At 40.8% G+C, this 26,135-nt stretch overlaps 14 protein-coding genes across 14 annotated transcripts; 7 read left to right on the forward strand and 7 right to left on the reverse strand.

The window, feature by feature from the left end:
- Positions 1 to 203: 203 nt before the first annotated feature.
- Positions 204 to 2,213, reverse strand: HSA1 (Heat shock protein 70 1; the record flags this gene model as incomplete). Its single annotated transcript, XM_038923606.1, has 1 exon — positions 204 to 2,213. The coding sequence occupies one exon, from the start codon at positions 2,211 to 2,213 to the stop codon at positions 204 to 206; it is 2,010 nt and encodes a 669-aa protein (XP_038779534.1).
- A 346-nt stretch (positions 2,214 to 2,559) lies between these two features.
- FOA43_003356 (uncharacterized protein) lies at positions 2,560 to 3,378 on the reverse strand (the record flags this gene model as incomplete). Its single annotated transcript, XM_038923607.1, has 1 exon — positions 2,560 to 3,378. The coding sequence occupies one exon, from the start codon at positions 3,376 to 3,378 to the stop codon at positions 2,560 to 2,562; it is 819 nt and encodes a 272-aa protein (XP_038779535.1).
- A 266-nt stretch (positions 3,379 to 3,644) lies between these two features.
- Positions 3,645 to 4,334, forward strand: FOA43_003357 (uncharacterized protein; the record flags this gene model as incomplete). Its single annotated transcript, XM_038923608.1, has 1 exon — positions 3,645 to 4,334. The coding sequence occupies one exon, from the start codon at positions 3,645 to 3,647 to the stop codon at positions 4,332 to 4,334; it is 690 nt and encodes a 229-aa protein (XP_038779536.1).
- Positions 4,335 to 4,553: 219 nt separating this feature from the next.
- On the forward strand, positions 4,554 to 5,576 carry FOA43_003358 (uncharacterized protein; the record flags this gene model as incomplete). Its single annotated transcript, XM_038923609.1, has 1 exon — positions 4,554 to 5,576. The coding sequence occupies one exon, from the start codon at positions 4,554 to 4,556 to the stop codon at positions 5,574 to 5,576; it is 1,023 nt and encodes a 340-aa protein (XP_038779537.1).
- A 210-nt stretch (positions 5,577 to 5,786) lies between these two features.
- FOA43_003359 (uncharacterized protein) lies at positions 5,787 to 6,725 on the reverse strand (the record flags this gene model as incomplete). The annotated part of the gene is made up of 1 exon (XM_038923610.1): positions 5,787 to 6,725. The coding sequence occupies one exon, from the start codon at positions 6,723 to 6,725 to the stop codon at positions 5,787 to 5,789; it is 939 nt and encodes a 312-aa protein (XP_038779538.1).
- Positions 6,726 to 6,980: 255 nt separating this feature from the next.
- On the forward strand, positions 6,981 to 9,983 carry FOA43_003360 (uncharacterized protein; the record flags this gene model as incomplete). Its single annotated transcript, XM_038923611.1, has 1 exon — positions 6,981 to 9,983. One exon carries the CDS (start codon positions 6,981 to 6,983, stop codon positions 9,981 to 9,983), a length of 3,003 nt encoding a protein of 1,000 aa, XP_038779539.1.
- A 40-nt stretch (positions 9,984 to 10,023) lies between these two features.
- Positions 10,024 to 10,890, reverse strand: FOA43_003361 (uncharacterized protein; the record flags this gene model as incomplete). Its single annotated transcript, XM_038923612.1, has 1 exon — positions 10,024 to 10,890. One exon carries the CDS (start codon positions 10,888 to 10,890, stop codon positions 10,024 to 10,026), a length of 867 nt encoding a protein of 288 aa, XP_038779540.1.
- A 199-nt stretch (positions 10,891 to 11,089) lies between these two features.
- Positions 11,090 to 12,742, forward strand: GDA1 (Guanosine-diphosphatase; the record flags this gene model as incomplete). The annotated part of the gene is made up of 2 exons (XM_038923613.1): positions 11,090 to 12,561; positions 12,727 to 12,742. 2 exons carry the CDS (start codon positions 11,090 to 11,092, stop codon positions 12,740 to 12,742), a joined length of 1,488 nt encoding a protein of 495 aa, XP_038779541.1.
- A 518-nt stretch (positions 12,743 to 13,260) lies between these two features.
- FOA43_003363 (uncharacterized protein) lies at positions 13,261 to 15,159 on the forward strand (the record flags this gene model as incomplete). The annotated part of the gene is made up of 1 exon (XM_038923614.1): positions 13,261 to 15,159. One exon carries the CDS (start codon positions 13,261 to 13,263, stop codon positions 15,157 to 15,159), a length of 1,899 nt encoding a protein of 632 aa, XP_038779542.1.
- Positions 15,160 to 15,508: 349 nt separating this feature from the next.
- FOA43_003364 (uncharacterized protein) lies at positions 15,509 to 19,201 on the forward strand (the record flags this gene model as incomplete). Its single annotated transcript, XM_038923615.1, has 1 exon — positions 15,509 to 19,201. One exon carries the CDS (start codon positions 15,509 to 15,511, stop codon positions 19,199 to 19,201), a length of 3,693 nt encoding a protein of 1,230 aa, XP_038779543.1.
- Positions 19,202 to 19,216: 15 nt separating this feature from the next.
- On the reverse strand, positions 19,217 to 20,110 carry FOA43_003365 (uncharacterized protein; the record flags this gene model as incomplete). The annotated part of the gene is made up of 1 exon (XM_038923616.1): positions 19,217 to 20,110. One exon carries the CDS (start codon positions 20,108 to 20,110, stop codon positions 19,217 to 19,219), a length of 894 nt encoding a protein of 297 aa, XP_038779544.1.
- A 175-nt stretch (positions 20,111 to 20,285) lies between these two features.
- On the forward strand, positions 20,286 to 22,202 carry FOA43_003366 (uncharacterized protein; the record flags this gene model as incomplete). The annotated part of the gene is made up of 1 exon (XM_038923617.1): positions 20,286 to 22,202. One exon carries the CDS (start codon positions 20,286 to 20,288, stop codon positions 22,200 to 22,202), a length of 1,917 nt encoding a protein of 638 aa, XP_038779545.1.
- Positions 22,203 to 22,395: 193 nt separating this feature from the next.
- On the reverse strand, positions 22,396 to 23,649 carry FOA43_003367 (uncharacterized protein; the record flags this gene model as incomplete). The annotated part of the gene is made up of 1 exon (XM_038923618.1): positions 22,396 to 23,649. The coding sequence occupies one exon, from the start codon at positions 23,647 to 23,649 to the stop codon at positions 22,396 to 22,398; it is 1,254 nt and encodes a 417-aa protein (XP_038779546.1).
- A 280-nt stretch (positions 23,650 to 23,929) lies between these two features.
- Positions 23,930 to 26,127, reverse strand: FOA43_003368 (uncharacterized protein; the record flags this gene model as incomplete). Its single annotated transcript, XM_038923619.1, has 2 exons — positions 23,930 to 26,076; positions 26,124 to 26,127. 2 exons carry the CDS (start codon positions 26,125 to 26,127, stop codon positions 23,930 to 23,932), a joined length of 2,151 nt encoding a protein of 716 aa, XP_038779547.1.
- Positions 26,128 to 26,135: the final 8 nt, after the last annotated feature.

The following is a 26,135-nucleotide window of genomic DNA, read 5'->3' on the forward strand; positions in this document are numbered from 1 at the left end:
AAAAAAATTAGATTTTCTGATCTTGTTGAATTCCAGAATATTTCTGCTTCACGGCTAAACTAGTCACTACAATTTAGATAAAAACATCAAAAACATTAGTAAATACTTATACCAAAAAACCTCGTTAGCAAACAAGAAGAACATCGGATAAGGTAAAATCATGCAAAACCAACCAAATAGGTGATATCCAACTCAAAGATAGTTTAATCGACCTCCTCCACGGACGGTCCATTGTTATCACCACCGGATGGAGCACTGCCTCCACCAGGCATTCCACCAGGCATTCCACCAGGCATTCCACCAGGCATTCCACCAGGCATTCCACCTGGAGCACCACCAGCAGCACCACCAGGAGCGCCACCAGGAGCGCCACCAGCAGCATACAACTTCTGCATAATTGGATTACTCTCCTCCTCCAACTCCTTCTTCTTGTCATCGTATTCATCCTTAGTAGCAGCCTGGTTAGCATCCAACCAGCTGATGACTTCATCGGTCTTCTTTAATAACTTATCCTTGTCCTCTGCGCCAACTTTATCAGCGAACTTGCTCTCAGATGCGGTGCTCTTCAACGAAAAGGCATAAGATTCCAATCCGTTTTTGGCACCGATTCTCTCGGCCTCCTTTTCATCCTCAACCTTGAACTTCTCAGCCTCTGAAACCATCCTGTCAATCTCTTCCTTAGACAATCTACCCTTATCGTTGGTGATAGTAATCTTCTGTGACTTACCGGTACCCTTCTCCACTGCAGAAACATTCAAAATACCGTTTGCATCGATATCGAAGGTAACCTCAATCTGAGGAATACCTCTTGGAGCCGGAGGAATACCAGTCAATTCAAACTTACCCAACATGTTGTTATCTTTGGTTCTGGTTCTCTCACCTTCGTAAACCTGAATCAACACACCAGGTTGATTGTCGGAGTAGGTGGAGAACGTCTCAGACTTCTTGCAAGGAATGGTAGAGTTTCTTGGTATCAACTTCGTCATAACACCACCAGCGGTCTCAATACCAAGAGATAATGGAGTCACATCCAATAACAACAAATCCTGTGTCTTTGAAGAAGTGTCACCTGAAAGGATAGCAGCTTGGACAGCAGCACCATAAGCAACAGCCTCATCAGGGTTGATGGATTTGTTTAGCTCCTTTCCGTTGAAGAAATCAGAAACCAATTTCTGAACTTTAGGAATTCTTGTGGAACCACCAACCAAAACAATCTCGTCGATTTGAGACTTGTCAACCTTAGAATCTCTCAACACTTTTGCAACTGGTTCTAAAGTTGATCTGAACATATCAGAGCAGAGTTCTTCAAATCTAGCTCTGGTAATCGACGTATAGAAATCAATGCCTTCATACAAGGAGTCAATCTCCACTGAAGTCTGTGCAGAAGAAGACAAGGATCTCTTGGCTCTCTCACATGCAGTTCTCAATCTTCTCAGTGCTCTCTGGTTTCCAGTCATATCCTTGTGATACTTTCTCTTGAACTCATCGGCAAAGTGAGTAACCAATCTATTATCAAAGTCCTCACCACCTAAATGAGTATCACCAGCGGTGGCCTTGACTTCAAAAATACCATCGTCAATAGATAAAAGAGACACATCAAATGTACCACCACCTAGATCGAAAATCATAACATTCTTTTCTCCCGAACTTTCAGCCTTCTTATCCAAACCATAAGCAATTGCAGCTGCCGTTGGCTCATTGATGATTCTCATAACATTCATTCCTGCAATCGTACCTGCGTCTTTAGTTGCCTGTCTCTGAGAATCATTGAAGTAAGCAGGAACAGTAACGACAGCATCGTTAACCTTCTCACCCAAAAAGGCCTCAGCCGTTTCTCTCATCTTATTCAACACCATTGACGAAATCTCCTCTGGTGTAAACACCTTGGTTTCGCCTTTGTACTCAACCTGAATCTTTGGTTTTCCAGCATCATCAATCACCTTGAAAGGCCAGTGCTTCATATCACTCTGAACCTCAGGATCAGTGAACTTTCTACCAATCAATCTCTTAGCATCAAAGACTGTGTTGGTAGGATTCATGGCAGCTTGGTTCTTGGCAGCTTCACCGATCAATCTCTCAGTATCAGTAAAGCCCACATACGAAGGAGTAGTTCTGTTACCTTGATCATTGGCGATAATATCCACTCTGTCGTTGGCAAAATGTCCAACACATGAATAGGTAGTACCTAAATCAATTCCAATAGCTTTTGTCATTATGTATTAAGTTCTTTTTTATCTTATCCACTATAAAGAAACAACAGTACAAGAAATGTAATCGAATTGAGACAACAACCCACATATTTAACACTTCCATCACACTACTTATATACTAAATTGCTATTGGTATCGAACTAACTATCGGTTGACACCCGGCTAGGAAATAGAACTTCCTCGAAAGAAAAAGAAAAGTTTTTCTTACACAGCCGCGCCTATTCTAGAAAGTTCCCCTTATTCTCGACTTAACCAGAAGGTTCGCGAAGATGAGAGGAGCGCAAGCGGTGCCAAAGGTCGTCGGTACGAGAAAAGCAAGAGGGGAGAAAAGTACAAACAAGAACTGTAACTAGTAATCTTTCTTCCTGTCGTCCACTCCAACACGTCTAGTAGCCAAAAGAACCATCTTGCTAAACCAGTAGAGATTCAAGATGTGGAAACCTATGTTTAAAGTGAATATCACAGGAATGAATAGGACTGGCATTCTATCTTTGTACTGCATACACAATCTAAAGATCTTGATAGAAACGTAAATTCCCCAGACACACCGAGAAAGGAAAAAGGTGGTCATTAGGAGAAGTCCATTAAGCAAAAAAGTCTTTTCATTCACCAATCCTTTGGGACCTCTAGTGTAGAACCAATGAAGGTTGACAAACGGAGTGCTCAACTCGTAGATCAAAAAGGCCGGAATAAGAGGCTGGCAATAACCTGCAAATGTCGACGTGAAGACAATTAAAGCACCAAATCCATGGAAAAGATACTGAAACCCATAGATATCGTAATGAAAAATACAGCAGTAAACCAAATCCCACACAAAGTATCCACATGTCAGAGAGGCTGCAAATCCTGCAAAATCATAGGTACCAAAGATAGGATCTGTGTTGAACAGAGGATGCGCAAACATTGGCACGCAGAGGCCAATGGCTAATAGACTTTGGATCATAGCAACTATATGAATATCAAAATCCAACCTCCTCTTTTTGTTTTGCATCTTGGAGTAGTAATCACCAAAGATCCTCTTATTCACTTTTGGTGCTACGAGCATCAACACCGAGTAAAATACCACGGTCGCAGCCAATTCATGCCAATGCTGCAACAACAAATTGTCCGTCTGACCAGCAAAAGGCCGATATTTCAGGAATGGATCTTTCTCAATGTGCAACTGCATACTGAACCACCCTACAAATCCTTTGTTTTGGAACAAGGCACTCGTCTATATAAAATCGTTCTTAGCATTTGCAGAAACTGCGAGAATTAAAAAAGAAAAACACTGAAAAGTTAGGAGCCCTTGCCGAATAAAGGCTAGACTAAGAATTGCCTTCCTAATGAGGAGCAATGCTTATTAATCCGACACTATATATTCAAAGTTGTTTCCAAACTTAATATGATTAAATCTTCAAGGTTATTTAAAGTGTACACAATTAGTTTACAATAATGGCTGGCAAGAAAATTCTCATAGTGGTTACTAATGTATCCAAGTATCCTACACTTCCAAGAGCTACAGGACTTTGGCTCGGAGAAGCTGTGCATTTCGTCGACAAAGTAACCAAAGCAGGTTATCAAGTGGATTATGTCTCGCCTCTAGGAGGTTACACCCCTATGGATCCCATGGGTTTGGCGGATACTGACGAGCTCAGCTTTGACTACTACCAAAACAGGGATTTCATGAACAAATTAGGTACTACTTTGAAGCCTTCTCAAATAAATCCTGATGATTACTTGGCTATCTACTTTACTGGAGGTCATGGCGTCGTATTTGATTTTGTTAATAACACTGAGTTGCAGAAAATCAGTGCCAAGATCTATGAAAACAACGGCTATGTCACTGCTGTTTGCCATGGTTCTGTTGGATTGGCCAACATCAAGCTTTCTTCTGGTGAAAATCTTATTAAGAACAAACAGGTCACCGGCTTCAGCAACGATGAGGAAAGGCAAGTCAAGTTGGATAAGGTTTTACCTGTTTTAACCGAAGATTTGTTGAAGTCCAAGGGTGGAATTTACGTCCAGACTAAGAAACTTTGGGACAGCTTTGCTGTCACCGATGGTCGTTTAATTTCAGGCGAAAATCCTGCTTCGGCAGGTGCTGTTGCTGACCAACTTCTTACTGCTTTAAAACAGAAATAAGTTGAAAGGTTTGGCTGATGATATTGTTAATCGTTCTTTGGTTTATCTTATATAACTCCTTCAAATTTCAAATTTCAACATTTTTCACTCTATTCGTAAACTTGGTGGGATCGGCAGTAATATTTTTCAAGCCTTTATGCACCTTTTTCTTTACCTTTTCTTTACCTTTTCTTTACCTTTTCTCTTCCTTTCTTTACCTTTCTTTACACAGATAACACCATGGGTTATGATCTAGTTTGTTTGGGAAATCCATTATTGGATATTCAGGCTGATGTCAGCAAAGAATTACTCAAAAAGTATGACTTGAAAGATAACGATGCCATTTTGGCCGAGGAAAAGCACATGCCAATTTTCAAAGAGTTGTTGAGTATGGACAGTGTCAAGCTTGTTGCCGGTGGTGCCGCTCAGAACACTGCCAGAGGTGCTCAGTACGTTCTACCACCAAAATCGGTTCTTTACTTTGGTTCTGTCGGCAAAGATTTGTACTCCGAGAAGTTGACTAATGCCAACAATGCTGTTGGTTTGACCACTTCTTACATGTACCAAGATGAGTTTGCCACTGGTAAGTGCGCTGCTTTGATATATCATACTAATAGATCATTGGTTACTGATTTGGCTGCTGCAAACCATTTCAAGCCATCACACCTACAAAAGCCTGAAAATTGGGCTGCTGTCGAAAGCGCAAAGGTTTTCTATGTTGGAGGATTTCACTTGACTGTTTCCCCTGAGGCCATTGAGCTACTTGGAAAGCATGCTGCCGAGAACAATAAACTTCTCATCTTAAACTTCTCTGCTCCATTCATTCCGGAGATGTTCAAGGATGCTCTTGACAGAGTCATCAAGTACGTTGATATCGTTGTCTGTAACGAGTCTGAAATTTCATCCTATGGAAAGTCTCACAATGCTGGCACAGAAGACTTGGATTCTATTGCAAAGAAAATTGTGGCTGTTCCGAAGGCTAACCAAAAGAGGGAGAGAATAGTTTGTTTCACCCAAGGTACCAAGCCTACCCATCTTGTCAGCAAGGATAGTGTTAAGATTTATAATATTACTCCTTTAGAGTCTGAGAAAATCACTGACACAAACGGTGCGGGTGATGCCTTTGGTGCTGGCTTTGTTGCTGGCCTTGTCCAAGGTAAGGAGCTTGAAACCGCTATTGACATGGGACACTGGTTAGCCAGACTCTCCATTCAGGAAGTTGGTCCTTCTTATCCGGTCCCTAAACAATCTTATTCAAATTAACTTTATAGTCAATCCCGTTGCTTCAACAGTGAAAAGGGATTAAACCTACCTATTCTAGAATACTACATTATTTTCCCACATGCCTACTTTTGCTACTTGCAGACTGTAAACTGGTAGCCTCATAGTTACTCTGAATATTCTTTCATATGCCCCATTATTCCTTGATCTAGTGTGTGAGTTTTGGCATGTTAACTTTATATCCTATTAAATCTAATTGTCGCTATCGTCAAGATCAACTACTGTAGCGATGCGCTTTTTGCTAAGAACAGACGAGGTTCCAGTAGTTGCGTCTGAAACAGAAGACGAAGTTGTAGTACCAGCTGCAGTCTCAGCTGTATTTGTCTTAACTTCAGTTATAGCTCCCTTAGTTTTGTCATCTTTGTGCTTATGCTTTCCACCCTTACTTGGATCCTTCCATTCATAGAGAGGCTTGAAACTCTCAATAACACCACAATCGGCAAATAGGTTGGGGAACAACCAAAACTGTTGAGGCAGAGCCACCCATGTCACTATGTATATGATCAACCGGATGATAGCGATGCCAAAGAAGACACCGATTAACGCCAACATTCCCGTACTCAAGTACCAAACACATTTTCTCATCCAAATAGGCCACAATGGGAACAATATCACCCCAAAGACTGCTACCAACCCTAAAATCGAATAGATCCATAGGTATGGATTGGCTGGGGTAAAGTTCCACATATAATAAACATCCCCTTGAAGGACTGCCTTATGTATAACCTCCAAAGCTGGTGAGGTTTTCGTCACTTTGATTCCCCTATCTTTGGCTTCTTTCGTCTTCAACTTACGGACAGGTAGCACAAGCTGATTTTGTATCATCATCACAAAAATCTTCTGGGCGCCTTCGTCATCCTCAATGGCTGGTAGAACATCCGGTCTCTTATCACTCTGCCTTTTATAGTCTTCACTTTCCAATGCCCTCACAAATCTTTTGTATCTGAAAAAATCATGCTGCGAGTTATTCGAGCTGTTGATTCCTTGTCTTTGTTTAAGCAACTTGTTGTATCTAACTGCCGTAGCGATGGAGACGGCCGCTGGATTTGTCTGCTGAGAAAGAGCCACTTTCTGTCCCTGAACCAACGGCTGCCTGGAATTCTTCGGTTGAATTTCACTTCCGTAATTCATTTCGTAGTTCTCACCCTAACAGCTCCAATCTTAGCGTACGTGGCAACAAAACCTTTCTTTGTTAGTCGCTGAGACTTCTTGATTCTTCTGATTTCCATAATTTTTTTCGCTTTGGCTTTTCTCGACGTCACAAACAAGTCGATACGCCGCTCATAGAGATAAAAAAAAGAGACCGTCTAATAGGACCCTTTCTGTTCTTATTATTATTATCTATATTCTATTTCCTGAGTTCACTTACTTGTTCATACATTTTTCATGCCGCCTATCGGAAATAAACATATATCAGTTCGAGCGGATAATAGTGAGACTTCTGTACTCAATAATGCCCAATCTCGAAGGCAGTCCCACAGTACTCAGGCACTGAACTTCGACCTTTTTCCTCAAATTATAATACCGAACTCCAGAGACACGAGATCTGGACCTGAAAGATACCCACATGAAAATTCCAACTATAAGAATGCCCCATTTGACAGTTCCGGTGAGTGCATTGATGATGAGGAACAGGATAGCCAGAGTGATGGCAAAATATCGGGATATAGTTCTTATGAACGCCGTGAAGTTTTAGAAGGTTCGTCAAACGATAACAAGGAAGATTTACAGAGTTCCATTTTGAATAAGATACTTGATGAGGATTTGGGAAATAAAGGCACAGAGCTTGATGATAGCAGGTCGAAATTTCATTATAAGAACCTCTACGACAAATATAGAGAGCCCAGTATGGCCGATACGCCTTCTGTGGCCACCACAGACTTGACTGATTTTGAGAAATACAATCTACAGATGGCTAAAGAGCAAAAAATTAGAGACAGACTCAGGCAGATGAAGGGCTTAAGAGTTGCTGATAGAGGCCATGTGAAGTATCTTCCGACTCTGGGTATTGGTGATTTGGATAGTGGTTATATTAAACCAATATATGCACAGATAGAGAAGCCTCCAAGTGCAACGAAACGGAGCCAAGCTGCTTACTGGTATCAGAGGATGTTTAGAAAGGGTGGTCGAAGAGAGACAGCAGCTGTTACTGCGACAAATACCGTAGAGAAATATTATTCTTCAGGATCATCAAGCCACAATATTGGAAATCCTACTTACGATCTATCGGTTCGAAATGGAAGTACGGGAAATGGTAAGATGTTTGATCGGAGTTCGGTTTGTACTGCTCCGATTGATGATGATATAGATTTGGATGGAAGTCCTGTTGAGTTACAGACGTATTGCAACTTGAAATCTACGAATTTCAAGAGTAGATCTTATCATGCTCCATCTTTGACTTCAGTGAATGGAGATGATAGCATAGATATGATTGTGAGTAACCAGGAGAACGTGGATTACAATTTTCAACTCATCGACAGCGATGACACGGAGAAGGATTATTTGCGCAGAGTTACAGTTAGAAATGGAGACGGCCATCGACCTTTCGCAAACGTCAGGAGTGATGAATTCAGTATTAAGGATACCTTAAGACGTGTGAATCCAGTGAGAATTATGAGAGAGCAGAAGAATCAGAGATATCGAATCCAACGAAAGCTCAAGCTACGTCATCTTCATCAAATCGCTCTTGGTGGCACGTTGGGTGTTGGCTTGTTGCTCTCGTCTGGTAAAGCATTTTCTATTGCGGGACCATTAGGATGCCTTTTAGGTTTTATAATAGCTGGACTCATTGTTCTAGCTACCATGCTTTCATTTTGTGAAATGGTCACGCTGATTCCTCTCTGTGGCGGTGTCTCGGGTGTTTCATCTCGTTTTGTAGACGATGCCTTTGGATTTGCATTAGGTGTTGGCTACTGGCTTTGCTATATGGTGGGTCTTCCGACGGAGATCACGGCTGCATCTATTATGCTCAGTTTCTACAAAAGCCTTGATATTCCAGGACCAAACACATGTGGATGGATTGCATTTTTCTTGATATTTGCTACATGTATGAACCTATGCGATATTCGCGTTTATGGAGAGTTTGAATACTTTTCAACAATCATCAAACTACTTATAATCATAGCTCTAATGATCTATATGATTGTATTAGACTGCGGAGGTTCTGCACCTTTGCACCACAGGATGGGATTCAGATATTGGGACAGTTCAAAGTCTGACTGGGCTAATTCAATCACTTTTGGTGCGTTTAGGCCCACTTTTGATGTGAATGATATCGGTCTTGGCTCGTTAGATGGGATCGGTGGCGCTAAGGGAAGAATTTGCCAGGTATTGATAGCTACTGTCGTAGCATCTTATGCCTATGTTGGTACAGAAATTGTGATCATTGCGGGCAGTGAGGCACGTGACCCCAGAAAGGCTATTCCCAGTGCTACTAGAAACATCTACTGGCGTATCTTTATTTTCTACATCTCATCAATTTTTGCCGTTGGCTTGAATATTTATAGTGGAGATCCTCGACTTCTTCGGTACTTCAGCTCAAGCGCTACGAACGGATCCGGGTACTTGGCGAACAACAATTCAATAGATAAGGTAATCAGTTTGGTTGGTGGTGACTTATGCGAGACAAATCTGCTTACCTGGGCCGGCTTTTCGAACGGAAATCAATCACCATTCGTTATTGCCATTCAAAGTTCTGGTATGTGTACATTTGCTGCCGTCACAAATGCCTTCCTACTATACTTTGCCGTTACTGCGGCTACCTCTCAGTTGTACGCGGCTTCAAGGACATTATATTTTTTGTCAATTCAAGGCAAGGCACCCCAACTCTTCTCGATTTGTTCGAAAAACGGTGTTCCCTATCTAAGTGTGTTATTCACCGCAGCCTTTGGATGCCTAGCTTTTCTTTCTGTCAATAACAACACTGCGCTTGTGTTTGAAAGATTGCTAAGCATATGCGCTTCATCTGGCTTAATTGTTTGGTCTGGAATGTGTCTTTCTTTTATTCGCTTTTACTATGGATTGAAACTACGGCCTGACATCATTAACAGGGACGACGAGAACTATCCGTACAAGTCTCCATTCCAGCCATTTCTTGCATACTTTGGAATGATATCCTCGTTTTTTACAGTCATCATTTCTGGCTTTTTGGTGTTTTTAAAGGCAAAGTGGTCCCCAATGCATTTCATTTCTTGTTATGGTTCTTTATTTGTGTTCATCTTTTGCTATATTACTTACAAGATTTTCCGCAGAACTAAGATTCACAGATTGGATCAGCTAGACCTTGATTCTGGAAGAAGAGAAATTGATCGGATCATTTGGGAGGACGAGCAGAATTATGTGAGTAATTTCAAAGAGATTATTCATCGGTTTATCAACTTTTTATTGTGATGTTGATTATCATGTAATTGATGCAAATTATTAGTGTACATTATAACGATTGATTCAATTTGGCCAGTAGTTGTTCCTTCCTTCTTTGCACTATAAATCTTTCGACATCATCAGATGTGAGCAACTCTTTATCGAAACTTTCATCAAATTCAACTAGAGGTTTATCCGATTTTTTATCAACCTCCTGCTGCAATTCTCGACTTCTTTTCCGTTCAAAGCTGATCAAGTCACCACTACCGCCTGCTTTTTCTCTATAGTATTCCTCATTGGACTCTTTTAATTTATCCAGGGTAATCAAAGTGGAGATCTTCACATTCTTCGTTCCCAGAATGTAACTCATTTCATCAGCAATCTCATTTTCTGAAGGAATTAGATGTCTGTTCTCCAGCTCTTGGTCTAACCCGTAGTACATTGGACTAAATTCGTGTGCAGTCATCATTTTTAAAGCAGTTTTATCGCTTCGCTTCTTTGATTTCTGCTGTTCATCCCTCTTTTGCTGTTCTAAGTTTGCATTTAGTAATTTCTGAACGTCAGGAAGCTCTTTAGCACGACCATAATATCGATATCCGTTAATCTTGGCCGCATTTCCATAAAACTGTTCACCTCCTTTTTGAAAGTAATCAGGACCCCCGAGTTCCTTAATTCGATACTCCCAAGACCGAAGTTCTCGCATCAACTTGTTAAGCTTATCATTCAATTCTCTGATCTGATACTCTTCAGTGAGTGCATCATTTATTCGGATCAAATCTCTATTAATATCCTTCATACACATCTTTCTACATGCTTCTGCATCCGATGCGTTCTTCACATCCTGTGTTCTGCTCGGTCTTTCTCTTGATATCTGCGGTGCATTTTCAGAATAGTATCTGTTTAAACCAGAGTTGGCCTCTTTCTTACGATGAAGCATGCTGGTAGAGAAATGAAGGATTCAACTCCTTGAGTGAATAATACATCATACAAATATAGGATAATATTAGTGGTGTAAAGATGCACAATTGGCCGGACCTTATTTATCACTATTTTCTATTTACTATTTTCGGAGCTACCTTTTCGACTGACGGACGTGTCTTCTCTTCTTATCTTCCATGAAACAACACGCAAACGTTATGTCTGCAATAAGAAAGAGCAGGCTCTTTGTCGTTGGTGCCAGTCTCATAATTGGCTTGATTATCTTCCTCTCCATTCCATCTCAAAGAGTCTCTGCTATAAGTTCAAGTGACGACCAATTACAGCGAGCTGACGTTGGATATGGTATATCTCTCAAACCGGAAAAGTCTCTGCACGAGAATTATGATGTGAATTCGAAAGATTCTGAACATGGGACTACTTCGTCTGGTGCTTCTTCGTCTGGGGCTTCTTCTTCTTGTACGGAAAAAAAGGAATATGTGGTGATGATTGATGCCGGCTCTACTGGTTCTAGAGTTCATGTTTATACGTTTGACACCTGCTTCAGTCCACCTAAATTATTGGATGAGCAATTCAAAATGCTCAAACCTGGGTTGTCTTCGTTCGATAAGGATACCATAGGTGCAGCAAAGTCTTTGGATCCTCTATTACAGGTGGCACTGGATACCATCCCCTCAGAAGAACGGGGATGTTCTCCGGTATCAGTTAAGGCCACCGCTGGTTTAAGATTATTGGGACAAGAAAAGTCTGACGCCATATTACAAGAGGTCAGAAGTCATCTTGAAAATGATTTTCCTTTCCCTGTGGTTTCTGGTGACGGTATTTCGATCATGGATGGAGGTGACGAAGGTGTCTATGCTTGGATTACAAGTAATTATTTGTTGGGAAATATTGGAAGTGATGAGAAGTTGCCAACTGCTGCCGTGTTTGACCTTGGTGGTGGCTCCACACAGATTGTTTTTGAACCTGTTGATGGAGAGAAGATGATTGAAGGTGAACACAAGTACAAAATTGATTTTGGTGGCAGAAGCTTTGTCTTGTACCAGTATTCTCATTTGGGATACGGTTTAATGCAGGGAAGACAAAAGATTAATGCGTTGGTTCTTGATCTCTTGATCAAGAGGGGAAAGGTGTCTAATTTGAAACCTCTTACAGAGTCACAAATGGAAAATGTCAAAACATTGCGTTCTGATATAACCATAAAGCATCCTTGCGTTCCTCCAGGAGTCACTGCTGAAAATGTCAAGGTGGAAATGGAGGATGGATCTGCATATCTAGTGAATTTTGTGTCTCCAGCAGAAAACGAGAGTGATCCATTGGCTGCAACTGCTTCCACACAATGTCGATTCTTGGCTGAAAGTGTGCTGAATAAGGATGCCGACTGTGAGTCGAAATCATGCTCTTTCAACGGTATTTATCAACCTTCCCTAAGACATCAGTTTCCCGTCGGTTCCGATATGTTCGTCTTCTCATACTTTTACGATAGATTGAAGCCTATTGGAATGCCTACGTCATTTTCATTACAGGAAATGCTCGACCTTACTCAGCTAGTGTGCTCGGGATCGTCCATTTGGAATGAATTCTTTCTTCAGAAGACTACCATTAATGAGCTTCAAGATGAACCATTATGGTGCCTGGATCTTTCTTTTATGACTACACTTTTGCACACTGGGTATGATATTCCACTTAATAGGGAGCTCAGAACAGCAAAAAACCATTGCTGGTAATGAGCTCGGATGGTGCTTAGGTGCAGCCTTACCTTTGCTAGACAAAGATTCTATGTGGAGTTGTCGGGTTAATAAAGACTACTAATACATAATATAATAATTGCCGATAGGTATACTTGGATGTAATCGCCGGAATTATGCATAGTCACGTGATCACTGGATTTCATGCATACATATGAAATGGACTTCCCCTATTTAAATTGTGGGGGTTAATCCGGATATTGTTTCTTTATCTCCAGTTCTTTTATTGTTTAACCGATCTACAGCCAGCTAAGCGCATTCATTGACCGCCACTACACTGAAAGCTGATCAATTATTTCTTAAGCGGACATCAGGTGGTCTCTTCTAGCTCATCTCGTATTTGTCTCTTCTTTTCGTTTTTTTTTTTTTTTTTTCATCATCTTTTGATTTTCTCGGAGATTATCGTCTACCTCCTCTATTGTATCAGTTGTTGAATCGGTTAATGGTATATGGAAAGCCGGAGTTGTCAAGTGATTTTTTTGAAGTTTAAGGGCGCCGCGATTTCCGTTTGCATTGTTTTCTTTCAAGAATAGTTATTTATCATTGGTCTGCACAATCTAAGACTACTAATTGTTTTTTGTTTTTTTGCCTTTGTCCTCGACCTATAAATCCACTTCTGTAAGATGTCATCAAACAATTCATGGTCTACAAATTCAGAAGTTTCTAATGCTCCGTCCTCAGATTTGATATCTTCCCAGGATCTTAAACGTTCGGAGTCGATGATTCCAAAAGAACCTGTTCTTCACACTTGTTTTTTTGATAGCGATTCTCCTACTGTTACTGTTAGCGTTGATTCCCGAAATAACCAACCGTTCGAAAATCAAGTTGGGGTTCAAGCGAAAACCCAAGTTCAGATAAAAGCCAAAACTCAGGCTCAAGCTCAAGCTCAAGTTTCATCTCCACCGGGTTACAATGGAATGGCAATGCGTGCAGGATATTCGTTGCAAAGGCAACCAAATTATAGCTACCAGAAGGCTACAATTCCTCCGAGTGCACCAGCGCCTGTACCAGTACCAATTTCTCTGTCTCCGTCACATATGAACTCTGCTAAAGAATGCGACAGCACAGACCAACTTCTCGATACATTACAATACGAGGGTATCTCGGGGATGAAATCTCATGCCGATTTGGCTAAAACAGCTCACAGTGTTAGGATACTAGCAAAAAGATTGGATAAAGCCACTATTCATCTTCAGATGAATAATGTAATGATTATCACGAAGGCAAGAGACAACTCTTTGATATACCTTACTCGAGAATTGGCTGAATGGCTATTGAAGCGGTATCAGAAGACAACAGTTTATGTTGATTATCATTTAGAGCATTCACATAGGTTTAACTTTGAGGCTTTGATAGCGGATGTGACAAATGGAAAGGAAAGGCTAAAGTGCTGGACCAAAAAGCTCGCATTAGAGAAGCCGGACCTATTCGATTTTGTTATTACTTTAGGCGGTGATGGTACTGTACTATATGCGTCCACGCTTTTTCAAAAGGTCGTTCCTCCTATTATTTCATTCTCCTTGGGATCATTGGGATTTCTTACAAATTTCCAATTCGAGGATTTCCGGACAACGTTAGATCTGGGGATTAAACTGGGTGTTAAAACTAATCTTCGAATGAGGTTCACGTGCCGTGTTCACGATGCCGACGGTGCGTTGATATGCGAGCAGCAGGTGTTAAATGAACTGACCGTGGATAGAGGTCCGTCTCCCTTTGTCACAATGCTGGAACTTTATGGAGACGGTTCTTTAATTACCGTGGCTCAGGCTGATGGTCTAATCATAGCTACTCCGACAGGATCCACTGCTTATTCGTTAAGTGCTGGGGGCTCGCTTGTTCATCCAAGCGTAAGCACCATTTGTGTGACCCCCATCTGTCCGCACACGCTTTCGTTCAGACCGATATTACTTCCGGATTCTATGGTCTTGAAAATCAAGGTACCACTGAGAGCTCGATCACATGCATGGGCATCCTTTGATGGTAGAGAAAGAACAGAGATGAGTAAAGGCTACTATGTGACTGTTAGTGCTTCCCAATATCCTTTCCCCACTGTGAGATCGTCGAAGAGTGAATATTTTGAAAGCGTTTGCAGCGTTCTTAACTGGAACAAACGTGAAGAGCAAAAGTCGTTTGTCCATTTGCTAAGCGATAAGAATAAGAAGTCTTACAATGATTACAGAGAGTCGCATGAGAGACGATGTTTGGATCATGATATCGATCAGGATGGTGAAGGCTATAACTACTCGCACTCCGACGATCCTGTAAGTGCGTATAGCAGCGACGTTCGAGACGAGCATGTGATGTACAATGATAAAATTGATGATGTGGTTTCCAATGGTAGATATGAAATTGACTATAGCGATGATTTGGATGATTTGGAATTGGAAGACTCGCTAAGCAATGAAGTCAAGGGAAAGTTAAAGATAGGTATGGCAGACAGCTTTACTGATGGGAACAAGCCACAATTTTATACTGGAGATTCCTCTGTGAGTACAAGCAGTGGATCATCTTCACCCTTATAATCAGCAACGTGTATAATACGAAAATGAATTTCTACCTACTCTAGGCGCAATATGGATTACAACCCATGGGGCCCGCCCATCATATGGGCCTTTTTTGCCTGGGACGTCACTGGTGGTGGGAGCCACGCGCGCGGTAGCCGAGTGAGGAAAGCTGCAAACTTGCCCGCGAATTTACAGGAAAAGTAGGAAAACGAATCAATTTACCTGACGAAAGTTCGCCGTAGTCTTCAGAATTAACTTTTTGAGCTAAAAAGAAAAAAAAACGGAGTAAGAGACTGAAATTAAGTAGACACGATAAGAGAAGTTTAACTCCTTTCTTCTTTTACGCCAACCATTGAACAGATCTAAAATGAATGGCAACGGAAATGAGATTGATCACGTGGATTTAAGTGCTGTTGATGAAGAACTTTCGTCTTCTAGATCCTCAGACTTTTCAATGGATGAGAATAGTAAGATGATTCCTCACAAGCAAAGCTCAGGGGAGAAGGATATATTTGATTCCTCCAAGGTTGCGACAAATCTAGAACATGCACTTGATGATGTTCCTGAATACTATCATACAGAAGCGGAGGGGTTTCATACCTGGGAGATTGATGATATTACACAACTTGTTGGAGACGAAAAGGTATTTGGACCAAAATTTGAAGTTGGCGACAATTTCGTATTCAATCCTTTGATTACTACAGCCAAAAGGCAAAGCAATTTATTTTTTTCGGTTTATCTTGAAGGTCATCCAAGCGATGCTAAAGTTGCTGAGAGTGACGATTGGCATTGCTGTGTCCAGTTTGCATTGGATATATGGAACCCAGAAGATCCCTCCAAGCATAAGATGAATAGCACCCACTTTCGTTATAACTCCAAAGTGATAGACTGGGGCTTCATTAGTCTATTGGATGGACGGTTTTCTGCTGATTCGGCTCTGATAGAAAACAAACGTCTCAATATTACTGCATATGTGCGCATTGTCAACGACTTCACTGGCGTTTTGTGGCATGATTTCGTCGATTATGACTCCAAAAAGGCCACTGGTTACGTCGGTATTAATAATCAAGGTGCTACCTGCTATTTGAATTCATTATTACAGTCATATTATTTCACGAAGAAGTTTAGAAAGAAGGTCTATCAGATCCCCACTCAGGATGAAGTCAGCTTTGATGTGCCTTCTTTCAAAGACTACTTAGAGCAGCCGAAGAGTGTTTCTTTATCTCTTCAGAGAATATTTTACAATTTGCAAACTTCTGACAAACCAATTGATACCATGGAGCTAACAAGTTCGTTTGGTTGGACCAGTGCCGATGCATTCACCCAGCACGACGTTCAAGAGATGAATAGGATATTAATGGATAAATTGGAACGCAAAATGAAACACACTGATATCGAAGGATGCCTTAATGATATCTTTGTTGGCAATATGAAGAGTTTTATTAGATGCATTGATGTTGAATACGAAAGTAGCCGTACCGAAGACTTCTGGGATATCCAACTGAACGTGAAAGGTCTTAAGAACATCAAGCAATCTTTTGAGAACTATGTGGAGTTAGAACTCCTAGAGGGTGAAAATAAATATGATGCTGCTGGCTATGGACTTCAGGCCGCTGAAAAAGGTGTAGTGTTTGAGAGTTTTCCACCGGTTTTGCACTTGCAATTGAAACGATTCGAATATGATTTCGAATATGATCAGCTGGTAAAGATTAACGATAGATACGAATTTTTCGATACCCTTGATTTGAAGCCCTACATGAATAAAGAGGCTAAGCATTACGATGAGGATTGGGAGTATAAGTTGCATTGTGTCCTTGTTCATCAAGGTGATGTGTCTATGGGTCACTACTATGCCATGATCAAACCCGGTGAGGATGATAAATGGTTTAGATTCGACGACGACAAGGTATGGAGAGTTACACCCAATGAAGTCTTCGAAGGAAACTTCGGTGCCGATCAATCCCCTGAGGAACTAAGAAGAATGACGAGGGATGAGCAGCAGGACTTTCAACTAAGAAGGCATACTTCAGCATATATGTTGGTTTACCTTAGAAAGTGTAAAGCTCCTGAGATTTTGAATGAAGTTGAAAAGAAAGATATTCCACTGCATATTCCTAAGCAAATCGAATACGAAAGCGAACAGCTAGAGAAGATAAGAAAGGAGCAAGAAGAAATGCATTTGTACGCTGACTTCAAAGTTTTCTATCACAATGCTTTCACTAAGTACCAGGGATTTGATTTGGGCCCTAATGAAGATGATAGATTCAACTACTGTCCTGAATTATATGATCATGACTCGTTCCCCTTGAAGTTTAGACTTCTCAGAACCGATCAATTCTCTAAAGTGTATGATACTGTTATTGAGAAGCTTGGAGAGAAAGTGGACCCCAAGCTGATTCGATTCTGGATTATGGGAAGCCGTAAGAACTATGCTCTGAGACCCGTTGAGACTATTGGATTTACCTACGGTGACGACGAGAATTTCGGCGATGTTACTATTGATTCAGTCATTGATGAATATGAAATATCCACCATAGACAGGAGACGTTCTAGTGTGGGGCAGTCGGTTCAACTTGTACTATATTTGGAAGACTCGTCGAAAGAGTTAAAATTTGTTTCCAACTCCATCTATGAGATGAAGAACAAGTCTGAGATCCCAGATGATGCCGATTCCATCGAAGATACAGCTGAGAGATACAATAAGTATTCTATGATGGCTCTCCACAGTTTCCACCCTAAAATTGAACCCGTCGATAAAGATGCGTCTCGCCATTTATTATTTCTTAAGTTCTTCGATTTGCCTAGTCAGAGTGTCAATGGTCTCACTCAAATCATCGTTCCCTCAGAAAATACTATTGAGTACTTGGTTCCCTTGATCAATAACATACTGAAATTCCCTATGGATACTGCTCTCAAATTTTATGAAGAATTGGGTCATGACCAAATTCTTCCTTTGTCTGCAACTAAAACTTTCTACAAGTCCGAATTGGGCAACGGTGATATTATCTGCTTCACAAAGGCAGATTGGGGAACAGAACTGCTACCAGATCTTGAATATCAATCGGCTAAAGAACTCTATGCATTTTTGGCCAACAGAGTTCACTTCAAAGTGGCACCTTTACAAAAGGTAGGCGAGGATGAAGAAGAGTATGTTACAAAGGATAGTAGCACTGATAGTAAGATTTCAAAAAGCGGTTTGCACGATGCACCGTTTGAGCTGTGGTTTTCGATTGCATCCAATTACAACGATCTAACCAAGAAGATTGGGGAGAAAGTGAAGGTCGATCCCAAGTTTTTGAGACTATTTATTGTGGGACATGCTAACCAGACGTTTCCCTTAAAGAGCACATCATCTTTGAAAAGGCTTTTTGAAAGAATCTCAAAGGCGCAAATTTTGCGTATCAGATATGAGGTTCTCAGTGTCACTTTAGTCGATTTCGAGCATATGACTCTCTGTAAGGTGTACTGGGTTGGACAGGGAATATGTAGGGAACAGAGGCATGAGTTCTTTCTTCCAAAATCGAGTACTCTGGAGAATTTACTGGACAGACTACAAGCTAAGGTGCACTTCAATCCGGAGGAGAAAGACTCTCTTTTATGTTGGACAATGGATGCCAGACACAAATTTGGATCGGTTTGCGAAGAGGATACTGGAATAGACCAAGCATCTGAATTTATCATTGGCTATTATCCGGCATACAAGGAAGTTTTGAAGACGAAGCCTCCTAATGTACACTTGATCACAGGATTTCAGTTCTTTGGTCAAGTTCAAAATTCACACAGTATACCGTTTATGTTTGATCTCATTGAAGAGGAGTTGTTTAAGGATACTAAGGTTAGGCTACACAAATTGTTGGGTATATCAGAAAAAGAATTTGAAGGTGTTCGAATTGCCGTGACCGATTTGAATGTGGTTGATTACTTGGACTCTCCTGAAAGAGATGATGTACAGCTCTTCAACTTTGCTCAGAATTCACCGTTCTATTTGGCCATCGACCATCCGGACAGAAACCTCAGACGTTCGTCTGTTTATGAGCCTTCAATTTATATAAGAGATTAAGTATAAACCTGGTTTTTATTGTTGTTTTTCCGCTTCTAGCTTCCTTAAATATGTGCTACTCAATTTTTCCTTAAACTGCTCACTGTCTTTACCTCCTATAACACAGACGGCAATGATTTTCAACTGCTTGAGCCCCTCTTCCTTTCTCAAATTGTTGACATAATCACCACCCGAAGCAGTCTCAAAACTTACCACTAAAGCATCAATTTCGTTTATATGGCCAGTCGGCCCACAGACGTCATTGATCTGGTAGAAATCAGTCCTCTGGTTAAAATCGATCAATTTCACAAATCGACCGACAATGGAAGCTCTTTGATCATAGCTCTCCATGTACTCAGCATACTTCTTGTTGACTAATAGTTTGGGTCCAGTGACTCCAATTATGAGAATTGTGCTAGCCAAAAATATAGAAGCTGTAAGTAGAATTTTGTGGCCGTCATGTAAATGGTCAAACGTTCCTCCCACGGCAACAGTATGATATTCATCTTTAGACCCAGTCAAATTATCCATAGGATGTGCATCTGGTTTGAATTCAGATAAGTCCGTATTTGATTCTTGAAGTAGTTTAATGGGAATACCTGGTTTGTTGATGAATCTGCTAAGGGCATCAGATGACTGATAAAGAGCTATCGTCCAATCGCAGTAATTGAATAGGTTTAGGTAGTTGGAACCAAATAGAACATAGGTGCTTATATTTTTGTTTTCTTCGCTGTAATGTCTTGCCGTATCGTAAACAGAAACTAACTCGTCTATTAGAATGCTCAACTGTGTATAATCGGCCGTAATCTGTATGTAGAGATTGGATCCAGGTTCGACTTGGGGAAGGGCTGACGAAATCACAACATTAAGTGACTGTTGATTCTTGATCTGCTTCCTGGTAATTAATAGTAGAGGGTTTCTGTATGCCATCGAATGTTCAATATACCGGATAGTAAAGAGATATTTAGAACAATCTCGTGGAGCCGTTCTTCCTCGCTGAAATTTTGGCCTTTTCCTTCCCTTAGTAAAATATGTGTAGATGCTTTCAAGCAAACTTTTCTTCTATTAATCCTTTTTCTCCTTGCATATTTATTCAAAAGGGCATATGTCTGATAGTAAAGAAGAGTTGAAAAGTCCTCAAAAAAGTGGAGCCTATGTTCCACCTGCTAAACTGAAGGAGATACAGGGCAATGCCCAATTTGCTGAGGGCTCCGAGGATTATCAAAAGTTACAATGGGAAACGCTTAAGAAGTCGATCAATGGACTTGTAAACAGGGTTACTAAGGAAAACCTCAAAGATGTGGTTATCAATCTTTTCAAATTGGATATAGTGCGCGGTAAAGGCTTGCTCGTCAAGAGCTTGATGAAATCCCAGAGGGTGTCAGAGGATTATAGTTCTGTCTACGCCAGTTTAGTAAGCGTTATCAACTCCAAAATTCCGGAGATTGGAAAGTTGCTTATCACGAGGCTTGTTTTGCAGTTCAAGAAAGATTACAAGATAGATAACAAGCAGGCTTGTACTGCTGACCTTTCTTTCATTTCTCAATTGACGAACTTCCAGGTATCACACGAAATACTAGTACTACAGATTCTTTATGAGTTGTTGGAGAAGCCAATCAATGATTCGGTGGAACTGGCTGTGGAACTGATGATGCAGTGTGGCCATCATCTTCATATGCATTCTAAAGTGGCATGTAATGCTATCTTTGAGAGATTACGTGCTATTAGGACGGAGAGCTTGATGAGTAGTCGTGTTCAATACATTCTAGACAAATTGTTCGAGCTGCGGCGTAAAGGATTGGAAGACGAAGGCCAAGTAGATGATGATTTGGATATTACGGAGGAGGAAGATAAGATAACTCACTCGATTGGTTTGAGTGATGAGTTAAATGGTGAATGGATGTTGGATGATTTCCGTTGTGATGAAGATTATGATGAAAACGAGAAGAAGTATGAAAAACTAAGGAAAGAGATATTAGGCGAAAGTGTTGACGATGAAGGTGAGCACGAGTCTGCTGAGGGTTCTGAGGAATCATCAGAGGAGGAGTTTTCAGATTCTAGTGATGAAGATAATGATGGCGACGATGTGTCCCACAATAATGACAATGAAGTGAAGGAAGAGATTAAGGACTTAACTGAGCAGGAGCTAACGAATTTTCAAAAAAGTGTTTATTTGAATGTCATGGGCAGCATGGGACCCGAGGAAGCTGTTCATAAGTTACTGAAGTTAGATGCAATTGACCATACGAAGCATGAATATATGGTGGTTGATATGTTAGTGAAGTGCTGTGCTCAAGAAAAGTCATATTCAAAATTCTATGGGTTGATTGGTGAAGGACTAATTCTTGTTGGTAGAAAATGGGAGGATGCCTTCAACTTGGTCTTTGAGGAAAATTGGGACGCTTGTCACAGATATGAAACTTCACTTCTTAGAAACATTGGTACTTTCTGGGGACATATGCTTTCATCTGATAAAATGGGATGGGAGGTTTTAAGAATTATTAAGTTGACGCAAGAGGATACCAGTTCTGCACAGCGTATTCTATTGAAGTTTGTATTTTTAAGAATACGCTCAGAACTTGGGGTTAATGAACTTTTGACCAGACTAAATGAACCATACATTAAATCCTTCATTCAAGGTCTATTTCCAGAGACTAGTGCAGAGCATATTAGGTTCTCCATTAACTACTTTACCGCTATTGGCTTAGGAAGGTTGACTGAAGATATGAGAGAAACATTGAAGAACCTTCCAGATTCGGATGGAGAAAGTGGAAGGTCAAGCAGTCGGTCTTCCAGTTATTCTTCTGGAAAATCATCGAGATCCTCATCGAGGTCTTTGTCCAGATCCTCATCCAGATCGCCCTCTCGATCACCTTCTCGGTCTTCTACTAGAGCACCGTTCACTGATCAACCTCCTCACTCTCGTAAGAAGCCCCGATGGACCTCTTCTTCACGCGCCCCAGGAAGCAGGGATTATGGTACCAATGCCAATGCGATTCCGCTTGGACCTAAACGAGGATAATGAACAATTTTGCTACGTAATCGCATTATAAAAATAAAACAATGTAGTATTACGTTTCAAGGAAATGAAACGTAAGAAAAATAAGAAAAAAGGAAAAGATAGACAAGAATGAAGGAAGTATAAGAACAATAAGAGTTGATGAATAGAAGAAGAGATAATAAAATATGATGATGATAGATGAGAGCTAGCTAAATCAGTCTTTGACCAAGAGTACTTGCTCAGTCTGTGGTATGATTCTCTCGACTTCTTTATCATTAGAATCTGTTACCTTGCCGGTGGTCTCGTTGGCTATAGGTCTCTTTAACGGGGAAGACTCGTCGTTTGACTTTATGGTCGCACTCCTGGCTGTAGTCTCGGGAGCCTTTTCTGTTTGCCAAGGATGGGAGCCCACGGGTAATTTCAATTCATATGAATCACCACGGAGATCAATTTCGCTTAGTCCAACCACACCACCAAATTTGCGAAATCTCTCCATATAATGTTGACGTCTCTGGTGAGCCATCTTAACTAATGCAGGGTAATACACTTTATGAACGTACTCAAAGTCGACTAATCCGTTGAACTCCTTGTCTAATTGCTCTTTGGGGCAGAATTCCGCAAAGTCGGCATCGAATACTAATTTTTGACGAGTAAGAGGATCGATGAATGGATATATCAACTTAAGAAATGCACGGCCAAGGAAGGGAATGTTGGTGAGTAAGGCCTTACCCAATCTCTCAGGATAATGGGTCTGTAGGATATGAAGAACCTGTCTGCCAACTGATAGTGGCGGAATCTTAGACGTCTCTACCTGGGATTCAATCTCCGGATGCTGTTTGAAATCGATGAGAAGTGCCAATGAATCCTGACCAGAAGGCATGAAATCAATGACTCTTTCCAAGAAAAAAACCAAGTGCTGAACTTGCCGGAAGGAGTTCTTTGTGTTCTGCCTACCGGGTTTAAGATAAAGGCATGGTCTATCATCGTTATCATAGCCAAGAACAACCTCCTTACCTGTTTCTGATTCCGGATCCACAAGTTCCGGAGTTACTATGTTCTTAGAATCATCCAATTGATGATCAATACCAAACTCACGCCTCCAGGCAATGGTTCTCTCGATTCTTTCTATCGCATCTTTCACGATCCACTTGGTCGCTCTGAGGTATCTCAATATACACTCTCTAGTAACCCAAGCCTGTTCGTCGGAAGTAAGGACTCTTCTTTCGGTATCTATATCAGACTTCTCCTTAACGCTAATCTCCAAATCCTTTTGCTGAAAATGCTTTAGCACGGTATCATACATCTCCAACTGTGATTCAGTTAGCGGATTTTCTCGAGGCGGCACAATATAAGAAGGTGCACATTCGAATGGAATTTCTCTAGGGATTAGATGCTTGACCCTATCTTCTTCAGTCAATCTCTTCTTCTCAGCATCACCTTCATTATTCTTCCTTCCAAATCCAAACATATTTTACGAATACTATGATTTATAAGGAACTGAGATAAAAATCGAAAGAAAATAGGTACTATAACTAGTAAGTTATCAGTCAAAAGGAAATGCAAGTACCGGAGCCGGCTAAATCACAAATTAATTTTCTTCTATTATTTTAAATATTGCTTTTTCCACAATTTACCGTCTTATATCCGAACCGGCTGGTTCTATGCATTTTGCCGTATTCATTTCGATCCGATAGGATTAATACTAAAAGCCTTTTTTAAATTGGTTGCAATTCTTTTTATATTATTAATCAATTACTTGATTTGCCGAAACTCTTGAATCTTCTTAAGAGTTTGCCGCGTTTTCCTTTTTCATCGTGGGGGGTCAAATCTTTATCAGTAGATTCATCTTGGTGATGATTGTGTAGGTGACGATGATGGGAATGATGATCGGTAGTTTTAAGATTAGAATCGTTTAATCCGGCGCCATAGTTTATTCCAGCAGTTCCATTGCTTGCATCAACCGCATCTGTCCTATTGATACCCGCGTCCCTGGAACCTGAATGCACGGCTGAGGATGACCCACTAGGTCGGGACTCTGAATTTTCGTAGAGAAACGCTGGTGGCTTCCGAACGAGAAATTTCTGGTCTAATGGGAAAGAGAAATTACTCCTCTCATCATTGATAAGTCTAATGTCTCCCAGTAAGTCCCAGGTGGAGTAGAGTTCATCTGTACCGATAAATATGTTCTTGTTGATGGTAGGTTCTAAAGAGATCATCGCGCTCAATTCAGACTGAGTCAATCCACCTGCACAGAAGATCAACAATTTCTGTCTTGTCAACTTGCTCTCTGATGGACGGGTACTTTTCCATTTCGGCTGACTCCTTAATGTAGATTTGCTCGATCCAAGGCTTAAATTGTTCATGGAGCTTTCCATATCGTCTACAGGTGCTCCCTTCACATAGGGGAATGTCTTATCATCCTCTTCAAGATCACTGTCCAAGCCTGATCCAGACTTTCTTCCATAGTAATAGTCGTCATTCAACTTGATATTGTAAAGTTCGGGTAATCTATTTTGAGCAAGACGAAGAATAATATTCGAGAATGTAGGAATAAGTCTATCGGTTAACTCCTGAGTATTCTTGATGTCAAAGAATGTGTTGATCTGCTGACGTTTCTCACTCAAACTAGGCTTGAGTAGATTAAGTCCCACTTTCTGCAAATTCTTAATGAGTGTCATGATTGAGTCCACCTTTTCCGGCATACCGAAATGCAACAATTTCATATAGTCTGATTCAATAAGTCCACCTCGAGATATGGCGTAAATTATTAGCAATCTGATTTTGTTTCCCATGAAAAGATGCTCATTTGCAAGTAACTTAATTAAATCATCGCTTACTGGCTCGTGCAACTGCTTCGATTCACCCAAGTTCGAGGCACACTGGTTCTCAAAAACTATGGCTTCTAATAATTGCTCTTCGTGAAACTTATCATTGATCTTGCTGATCAACTGAAAATGCCCTGTTACAAGTTGCTTATTAAACATATGTTCGCTCTGGTTCAACGCCGCATGAGAAAGATCTGACGTAAATTTCAAGTTATTATACCTATCATCTTCTTTTTTCAAGTTATTCACCATGTGTACAATCTTGTGTGTATAATCTTCAACAGTTAGGTCTTTCAACTCTGAATAAACAGGATCATCAGTATCAAACACCAAATGCTTCTCTTCAACACCTTGGCCCGTCTTGATGTTGTAATCATACACATAGGTGTAATCACCTCTGACGGTCTTCACTTGATCGTCCATCAAGTCGAAAAGCTGCGACCGGTAGTACTTGTAATGACAAAAGGGACCAAAAATATCCATGGAACGTTCAGTTATTAGGAACACTGTCTCGCTGTTTACAGGCGCCAACTGCGGATGATTTCGATAGTATTCGTCCAACTTCTTTTGAAATGTAACAGCCAACTGTTTTGATAAAGGAGAATTGTAAAAGCGAACGATCGGATACTCATTCGTCAATACGCACAGACTTATCATGGAATCAACAGACTTATCCAGTTGATATTGTACCAAATCGCGTCCTAGGTGTTGAAAGTTGTAATACACAGGAACTGAATAAGTACAACCAGTGACATACACTCTGTGCTCGACTGGCTGTAAGCTTAGATAATCTATCGTGGCGAATTTCCCCCCGACAGTGGCTTCTTCTAGAAATTTATTCTGTCGAAGTCTTTTATAGTTTGTCGGACTAAGTCCCGGTAAGAAGCATACGACGGTATCCTTGTATCTCGTACCTCTAGAAAAATCAGCCAAAAGGCACTCAATGCTGTAGCGGGACACGGGATCCAATATATAAATTGCCCTGTCTCTGTTCCGAGAGCGTTTCTCATCATCTATTTTGTAAAATGTATACACATAGTTGAGGATATCGTCTTTGAAGAGACCCTTCACTATGGGGAAAGTTATGTCATCCACAATGAGATGCCGAAAGTTACACTCATATTTCCGG

The sequence above is a fragment of the Brettanomyces nanus genome, chromosome 4 (genome assembly GCF_011074865.1).
Source record: "Brettanomyces nanus chromosome 4, complete sequence".
Classification (NCBI taxonomy): domain Eukaryota; kingdom Fungi; phylum Ascomycota; class Pichiomycetes; order Pichiales; family Pichiaceae; genus Brettanomyces; species Brettanomyces nanus.